This window comes from Kryptolebias marmoratus, linkage group LG10, assembly GCF_001649575.2.
Source record: "Kryptolebias marmoratus isolate JLee-2015 linkage group LG10, ASM164957v2, whole genome shotgun sequence".
NCBI lineage: Eukaryota > Metazoa > Chordata > Actinopteri > Cyprinodontiformes > Rivulidae > Kryptolebias > Kryptolebias marmoratus.
The window spans coordinates 21,887,520-21,896,064 of record NC_051439.1 but is presented as its reverse complement, the minus strand read 5'-3'; the positions used below and the strand labels follow the sequence as shown (position 1 = coordinate 21,896,064).

The 8,545-nt window shown below is 41.2% G+C and overlaps 1 protein-coding gene across 2 annotated transcripts; it reads left to right on the top strand.

Moving 5' to 3' along the window:
* The first annotated feature begins 1,773 nt into the window (after positions 1-1,773).
* gsc (goosecoid) lies at positions 1,774-5,593 on the top strand. 2 transcript variants are annotated; one of them, XM_025009469.2, is made up of 3 exons: positions 1,774-2,669; positions 3,081-3,334; positions 4,181-5,593. In XM_025009469.2, the coding sequence occupies exons 1-3, from the start codon at positions 2,363-2,365 to the stop codon at positions 4,319-4,321; spliced, it is 702 nt and encodes a 233-aa protein (XP_024865237.1). In that variant the 5' UTR covers positions 1,774-2,362; the 3' UTR covers positions 4,322-5,593. The 2 variants fall into 2 exon arrangements, with proteins under 2 accessions (XP_024865237.1, XP_017287156.1); XM_017431667.3 differs by having other exon boundaries at positions 1,781-2,669; positions 3,081-3,340; positions 4,181-5,590.
* Positions 5,594-8,545: the final 2,952 nt, after the last annotated feature.

Sequence of the window (8,545 nt, the reverse complement as noted above, 5' to 3'; positions counted from 1 at the left end):
TATCTATCTATCTATCTATCTATCTATCTATCTATCTATCTATCTATCTATCTATCTATCTATCTATCTATCTATCTATCTATCTATCTATCTATCTATCTATCCTTTTCTGCAGCCTGAAATGAATAAATGTGACGATAATAACAGAGTGGAATGACAGACTGTCTGCAGCACAGAAAAGATTTCTTTTTTCTTTCTTTACACCCAGAGCAGCGAGTTTCTGAGAAAGAAACTTAAAAAGAAAATAAATTAAACACATTTTCTGAATTATTCTGAGCCGGAGAGGAAAAAAGGCATGAATAAAATTTATTTTATTTATTTATTCTGAAACCTGAAAATCGGATTTGATCAGTGGAGAAAAGCTGCAGAATCACAACCAGTAATTTTCTGTTTGCAGCACTTCCTGTTTACAGATGTTTATAAGGAGCTGCAGATATGATGCATGAGGTGGTTTAACATCAAACAGCTTCTAATTTAATGGTTTAAATCGTAAAAACTAACTTAATTATAGATAAAAAAGTAATGTTTTCACAGCGCGCATAAATGAAGATTTAATTATAAATTAATTGTCTCGTAATGAACACAGAAACAGCATTATTATTAATTAAAAACAGACCTGTTTTATTTTCTGAGGACAGAAACGGTTCGGGAGGACGGGTCCAGTTCGAACCGGTCCGAGAGTTCAGCAGGAAAAACAATTTATTTTATTTATTTTATTATTACTAAACAAGACCTTCATGTTCAGTTGTTTTATGTGTGCGTGGATTCAGTTAAAATGGTTTAAATTTGTTTAATTAAAGCAAAGTTTGCTCATAAATGCGTCTGAAAATGTAGTTTAATTTTTATTTTTTTAGGTTGCAGATGAAAACAAAATCGAGTTTAGTTTATTTTTAAAATACACGAAATTAACAAAAGCAGAAACTGAAATTAAATCAACTTATATTTAAATATTTTCAAAGGGGTCGTTAAGAAATTTAAACTTTGGTCACTTTAGAAACCAAGAAGGATCGAAGTTTATCTTAAAAAGCTCTCAGGAGTTACAGTCGTGATAAAACAATCAAACTCAGCAGAAGGTGAAGGTTTTTTTTTAATCCAAGTTTTTAACAGATTAACAAAGAACTCCATCATGAGTCGGTTAATAAAAAACGGATGTGATTGAGTTTATTTTAAAGTCAAACAGGAAATGTTTAACAGCTCGGAAACGAGCCAGAATCAGGTTTTTCCCCTGAGAACAATAATCTGAGGCGTTTAATCACTTCTCACATCAGAATGGAACATTTTCACCTCATCATCTTATCTGTGAACTCATGCAGAGCCTAAAATACAATCAGCGGCTTCCATTAAGCCCCAATCCACGTTCCTGTGCGCGGACCTGATGTCCTCTCAGCCCGGGATGATGGCTCCTCTGAGGCCTGGGTGATGGTCCCTCTCAGGCCGGCTGATGGCTCCTCTCAGGCCGGCTGATGGCTCCTCTCAGGCCGGGCTGATGGCTCCTCTCAGGCCGGCTGATGGCTCCTCTCAGGCCGGCTGATGGCTCCTCTGAGGCCGGGCTGATGGTCCCTCTCAGGCCGGCTGATGGTTTCTCTCACGCCGGGCTCGTTATCCTCCTAAGCGGCCAGAATGAGGCGTTAATGGGCCGTGATGGTCTCGGGGAGAGGAGCTGAGCAGCTCCCCGCAGAGCGGAGGGCGGGTAACGGGATGAGTTAATGCTCAGCTGGTTTATTTTGGTTTACGCACAGGCGCACAAACAAATAAAACCCCTGATTTTGGTGTTTTTTGTTTCAGGCTTTGATTTCTGAGGACATGTTTTGTTTTCTCTTCTCCTGAACCACCTGATGTTTGATGACCTGTAGGACCTGATGGGGGTTTGTCCTGACCCCCTCCGCGCGCTCCAAACCCCGCTGCGCACATGACAGGAAGTAATCTGATTACTCAATCGGAACACTTCCTACAGTCTGATCATCTTAATTCAATTAATTCCCAATACACATACAGACCTGCGGCCCGTCACGCGGCCTGTGCGCATGCGCCGTGACGTCACGACCTATAAGAGCAGCACCCGCGCGCAGACTGTCTCCCAAAAGCCACCAGCCCGGGTCCGGATCAGGAGCGCGCTCTGCTGCGCGTTCAGAGAGAAGAGCGGCCGCGTCACCATGTTTCCCTGTGTCTGAGCTGGTTCCGATCCTTTCCGAACCGGGTCCGACCTTGTCCTTCTGTCTGGTTCTGATCCAGTCCTTCTGTCTGAGCTGGTTCCGACATGTCGCCTCCTGCCTGAACTTCATCCTCCAGCAGGAGTTTCAGTTCTGACACCAGTTTCCTAAGCTCCCCGGTTCCGACCCGTTCCCCTGCGCGCGGCACCGTCATGCCCTCCGGGATGTTCAGCATCGACAGCATCCTGTCCGGACCGGTTCTGTCCGGACGGCCGAACTGCAAGGAGCCGCTGCTGCTGCACCGGACCGGCCCGCTGGTTCTGCCCGGACTCGCGGACTCCATCTACGCGGACTACAGCGGACTGTCTCCCCCCGGGGTCCACTCCGTGAGCGGAACCAGGTTCGGATATACGGGCTGTTACTACGGGCAGCTGCAGGTCCAGGGGCCCGGAGCGGGCCCGCCGTGCTGCGGGGCGGTACCGGGTCTGAGCCCGCAGCAGTGCCCCTGCTTCCCCGCAGGTAGGAGAACCAGAACCAGAACCAGAACCTCTGCGGCTTCACTTTACTGGAAAAAATTCAGATTTTAAAAATGTTTAACTTTTGTTTTTCTTCAAAAGTGATAAAAAAACACCAGTTAACAGTTTGTTGTTCGGTTCGGATGTGTTAAAATCAGAAGAGAATTTATTTTATCTTTAAATGTTTTAGGATTTTTTTGTGTTTAAAATGAAAACTGTTTGTTAAAAACATGCTAATATTTGACGCACAGCGGGAAATTTGCACATTTTCCCTTTAATCTTTAACCTTCATCTGCTCCGCTGCTTCTGTCTGATCAGAACCTTCCCCGCCCCTGGTTCTGGACTCTGATTCGAACAGAACCGAGCCTAAGCTCTGGTCTCACCTGGCTGTTTTCTCTCCCTCCCGCCCCTGCAGGCTACGACAGCCCGGGCTCGGTTCTGATCTCGCCGGTCCCGCACCACATGATGTCCTACATGAACGTGGGCAGCCTCTCGCGCACGGAGCTGCAGCTCCTCAACCAGCTGCACTGCCGGAGGAAGAGGAGGCACCGGACCATCTTCACCGACGAGCAGCTCGAGGCTCTGGAGGGTCTGTTCCAGGAGACCAAGTACCCGGATGTGGGCACGAGGGAGCAGCTGGCCCGGAAGGTCCACCTGAGGGAGGAGAAGGTGGAGGTCAGAATATTAAAAGAATATTAATCAGGAACTGTTATTATTATAATTATAATTATAATTATTATTATTATTATTATTATTATTATTATAGATGAAATAAAACCACAACAGATTTCTGATGTCTATAAAAGAGACAAAAATAAAACTTTATATTTTTATTATTATTAAAATTAAAATGATTATATATAGCTTAGTATAAGACAGTTAATATTAATATAAAATATTTTATTGAACTAGGTTGCTGCAGAAAATATGATTAAATACAAATTAAATATGTATTTTTAAAAAATGAATTCACTGTTGAATTGTAGGAATATAAAAAAATCTATTTGTTTCTTTTTAAATTGATAAAAAATAGTAATATAGATTCATAATGATATATATTTAAAAACGGGTTTTTAATGTTAAAAAAAGAGACTATTTTCTCATGGTGTAATATTATTATTAAAATGTTTTAGTTACAAAACGTGGATTAAAACACACATTTCCGCCCCCCCCCCAAAAAAAAAATCAGATTGTTTCCTTATAAATTATTACTATTAAACATTATTGTTATGAATCTCGTTTTTATTTAAAACAAATAAAACTGCTCAGTAAAAATAAAATAAAGTGCTAATTTGCTCTCTTGAAAACATTTGTTTCTGTTTGAAGGATATCTAATTTAAAAAAACTTTAAATTTATCTGTAATTAAAGAAAAAAGATTTATATTTTAACTCTCGATTTGAATTTAAAACTGTTTATGTTTATTTTTATTTCCGGGTTTCTTATGTTCGTCTCGCGCCTCTTAGCTCAGGTCTCGCGGCTCTGACCCACGCTCCGGTTCTGATTCTGTCCCGCAGGTCTGGTTCAAGAACCGGCGGGCCAAGTGGAGGCGGCAGAAGCGCTCCTCCTCGGAGGAGTCCGAGAACTCTCAGAACCGGGCCAAGAGCAAAGCGGACAAACCGGACGGAACCAGGAGCGACGTGGACTCGGACAGCTGATACGGCCACGCGCGCGAGACGCGGCCACGTGACGTGATGTTGCACACCTGTACATACCTGCAGTCTGACTATTACTGACTCTTAATTTATATTTAATTTAAGATGTTTCCGGTCGACGCGCGCGCGGACCGATCGCGCGCCGCTCACGTCCTAACATTAAAATGTGGAGATTAGATGTTGTGCACGCGCTCTTTGTGTGCGCGCGCGGCTCCTGATTCAGAAACCATCCGTTTTGGGACTCACCTGTTTGGGTTTTAGGCCTCATTGAAATTTAAATTAAAATTAAAAAACGAATCAATCACAGCTGAATGTTTAGGTGAAACAGGAAGAAAGTGACCCCTGGGATTAAAAAACTGTCTGAAAAGAAAAGATTTAAAGACTAAAAACAAACAAAATATCTTTATAATCAGAAAATAAAAATCCAGAAAGTTTAGCTGAGATTTTTAAATGTTTCGGGAGGTTAAAGGTAAACAAAACAAAACAAAAAAATCCAAAAGTAAGAAGAGTTTCCTCCTGGTATTAATGTCGTTAAGTTAAATATTTCTGAGTTAGCGGCTGCTAATTACTGCCAAGGTTTGTTTAGCTGCAGAAACAGCCGAAGAACGGTTTGATGTCTTCATGTTTAAAGTATTCAGATTAAAGTGTTTGTTTTCACTGAGTGCGTACCCACATTTCAGGATTGTGTATCAGTGTAAACTCTTCCAAACGGCCCGTCTGAGGGAGTCCAGGAGAATACAGTTTGTATTGAGTACCTTTTAAAGCTGCATATTATTTTATTTATACGGCTCTGTAAATATGATTATTGTTAATATTTTATTTGTTTAGTTAGCGTGTAAAATGTCCCAAATATTTAAGGCAAACGTCTTTTCACTAAAACGAGTCAAAAGAAAAGATAAAATCCTGTCAGAACATTCGGCTCAAATGATTTGATTTTAACTCTAGAAGGACGTGAAGTTTACGGATGTTGGTGTCTCTATAAATATTTGCTTAAATGTGAATAAATATGTTTTCCTGTAATTTAAGACATTTGATTTATTAAAAAAAGAAAGAACAGGTTTTGGTCTGAGAGGCAGCCGAAAGTTTGTGAATTTAAAGAGTAAAAAAAAAAAAACTGAGGCAATAAAAGGTTTATCTGACAGAAATGAGTTTTGTTTTTGGCTCTTTGTGACTGAAAGCAGATGTTTGTTAAACATCAGGACTTAAAAACAAGAAACTAAAATCTGGAGATTAAAACTTCAGATTTTCTCCATTTTATTCTGTAAGTTTTGCATCAACCTGCAGCTGATTTTATTTAAAATATAAAGTCAGAAAGCTTCATATTAAACATTTAAATTACCGTTTTGATTTTAATCCTGATTATTTGCAGTTAGTCGTTGATTTCTCTGCCCAGCTACGGTCGGCTCGTCTGATTGGTGGACCCGTTTAACCTGATGAGTTTTTCCATCAGAATAATCCTCCAGCTTCGGACCTCCTCCGACTTTTCCATCACTCCGATTCCAGAGAGTTAAAGTTCTTTCCGGGAACGATGTGAGACTCGGCAAAATCAGCATGAAATGTTCTGTTCAAATCTGTCTGAAGCAGAAACATTTGAAAAGTTTTTATTTATTTAAAAACTCCAAAACAAGTTAAATCCCGTGAATATTTCCTCCCAGACGTCAGAAGGATCAAACTGGAAACTCTTTCCCACATTTTCCCGAGGAATTCCAAACAAACACGAGCGGAACGCACATGTGGTGGTTGTTGTGTGCCGACTGTGACCTGGTTCTGGTTCTGGTTCTGGTTCTGGGCCGAGAAACGAGCAGCCGAGGCCACAGATGGAAGGTTTGATCAGACAGTGTTTCAGTTTATAATCTGCTCAGAGCAGCTTTATTTATTTGGGTTGTTTTGAAGAAAGAAAATAGCTTTTTTGAAAGGTTTTTTTTTTTTAAATTTAGTGTCCAAAACTTGATTTTCAGCTAAATAAACAAGAACAACTGAGTAAAAGACAAACAGAACAGGTCTTTCGCTCCATAGAAGAAAAATATCATCAGCACGGCGCCGATCTGCTGTTCTCGTCTCTTAAATCTGGAAAACAAACAACCTGAAATCAGTGAGACACGCGGCTCAGAGCCTGTTAGAGACAGACGGGGACAACAGGTCCGGACCCCGAGGAGTTCTGCAGGTCAACCCGTTAAAACCTTCTCTCCTCTCGTGTTTTCCTCCGTCTGAGCCTGATTTTCAGGCCGGAACGCCTCCGGATGGAAGGATGTCATCATTTATTCCCATTTGGCTCTCCATACGTCACTTTTATGACGATGCTTTAGTGCTAATTTTTAAATTAGTGTAAATTTAGTAAAATGAGAGACTCTGGACCCCCCTCTGACCTCCACAAGAATTTATTCTGCTTGCCTGCTGCAGGTGAGACGCTGACTGATCAGTTCGAGGTTTTCTGTTGTGTGATTCAGAAAGTTATTAAATGTTTTACAGATTTATAAACTGATCCACGACAGAAACCAACCTGCTAATCTGCACAAATCAGGTTGAGAAATATAGATTTTTATTTCTGTTATTTGTCTGAAAAACTCTTTTTTTCTTTTTACATTTCCTACAGCAGCTGCTTTGAATCTGTTGAACTTGTTAATTCACCGTTCCAGCTCCAGTTTAATTTACCGTTTTTGTTATTTTGTCTTTTAGGGCTTTTAGCTGAATGTGCGTCATAAAGAAGTCTGATAAAAACCTTAATTCCTCCCACAGAAAAATCCCAATTTATCTTTTTTTTTTAAGGTTTAAGGAACACGCAGCTGAACCCAGGTTGTGTTCTGAAAATCAAACTAAAATCATTATTTAAATGAACATTTTGTGACTTTAGATGCAGCAAACTGATCAACTATTTTCCACTCTTTAAGCTAAACTTTATGTTAAATAAAACACGGAGAAACAGCCGAATATGTCCAATATGTAATTTCAGAAAAGTTAAATGTTCTCTGCAACTATCACATCAATTTTTAGCCATTCTTGTTGATTAGCTGGGGCGGCCATCTTAAATTGGGGCGATTCTAAAATCCAATCAGCTGCAGACAAACATCCAGTCATTACTTTCTGAGAGTTTTAATAAAATCCGTCCAACGGTTCATGAGTTATTTTGTTAACAGACGAACGGCGCTGACTCCGACAGTTATTGCTGCGGTTTTAAGCAATAATTTCAAGCAAGGAGCAGCACTTAGAGTATGTTTTGTAAATGACTCTCAGCTACTACCACACCAAATTACAAGACAATATCTGTATCTTTCCTGAAAATATCACAAAAATCCATCCAATGGTTTGTGAGATATTTTGCTAACAGACAGACACAGTTGACTCCAGCTGTCATACAGTTTGTTAGCTTTCATCTATATCGGAGATTAATCTGGTTTTAGCTCAATATATGTGTAGTTGTGGTGATTTTAGTGCTTTATGAGTTCAGTTGGCTGTGGCAGCCATCTTTAATTGGAGTTCTAGCTCGCCCTCTCCTGGCTGCTTGTGCAGGAAGCAGCAGCAGCAGCAGCAGCTTCTAACGGGCCTTTAAAGAGCAGATTAGAGCTGCAGCGAGCTCCGGCACCAGCCATGAAAAACACCTCCTCTAATATGTTCTCCGGTGATTTATTAAGTGTTTCGGTGCAAAGCCCTCAGCCGGAGTCACTAATCTTTTCTGCAGCCGCCGTAATTTTCTGTTTCACGAATGTAATGCAGCTCGTTTTTTACCAAACCGTCATTTCTTTGACCTTTTTAAACACAGTTCCCAGCACTTGGAAAAACAAAGGTGGAGTCCAAGAAAAATGAGGTTCTGAGTTGACTTTCAGAGCAGATAAATCTCTCCTCCTTCTGGCTGCTTTTGGAGAAAAAAAAGGACTTTTTGTTTCTTACGTAAGCTCAGCTGATGATGCTGATTCACCCCTTTTTTTTTTTTCCTTCCTGTTTAACAAATGGCTCCTGGTGTCAGAGCTGATGAGGGTGCTCGGGTTCTGCAGGGCCGGTTCTGGGTGGATTCCTGCTCTAAAGATAGAGCGGGGTGTTGGCTGCTCTGTGGTGCAGGAACATTTCAGAGCAGCCATCAGTCCCAAACCAAAGCAGAGACAAAAAGGACATATTTCTGCAGAATGTAAACGTCCCTCTGTGTTATTACCAGACTGCAGCGGGCCGGCGGGAGGTTCTGGATGTCTGCAGGCAGCTGAGCTCTGGGGCCTCTCCGAGGGCTGCATGGACTCC

What these genes read in the sequence shown, in the direction of transcription:
- gsc (XM_017431667.3), top strand. Translation starts at nt 2,363, where the DNA reads ATGCCCTCCGGGATGTTCAGCATCGACAGCATCCTGTCCGGACCGGTT. An exon ending in GTGCCCCTGCTTCCCCGCAG is followed by an intron (nt 2,670 to 3,080) that starts GTAGGAGAACCA and finishes CCGCCCCTGCAG; the next exon opens with GCTACGACAGCCCGGGCTCG. An exon ending in TGAGGGAGGAGAAGGTGGAG is followed by an intron (nt 3,341 to 4,180) that starts GTCAGAATATTA and finishes TCTGTCCCGCAG; the next exon opens with GTCTGGTTCAAGAACCGGCG.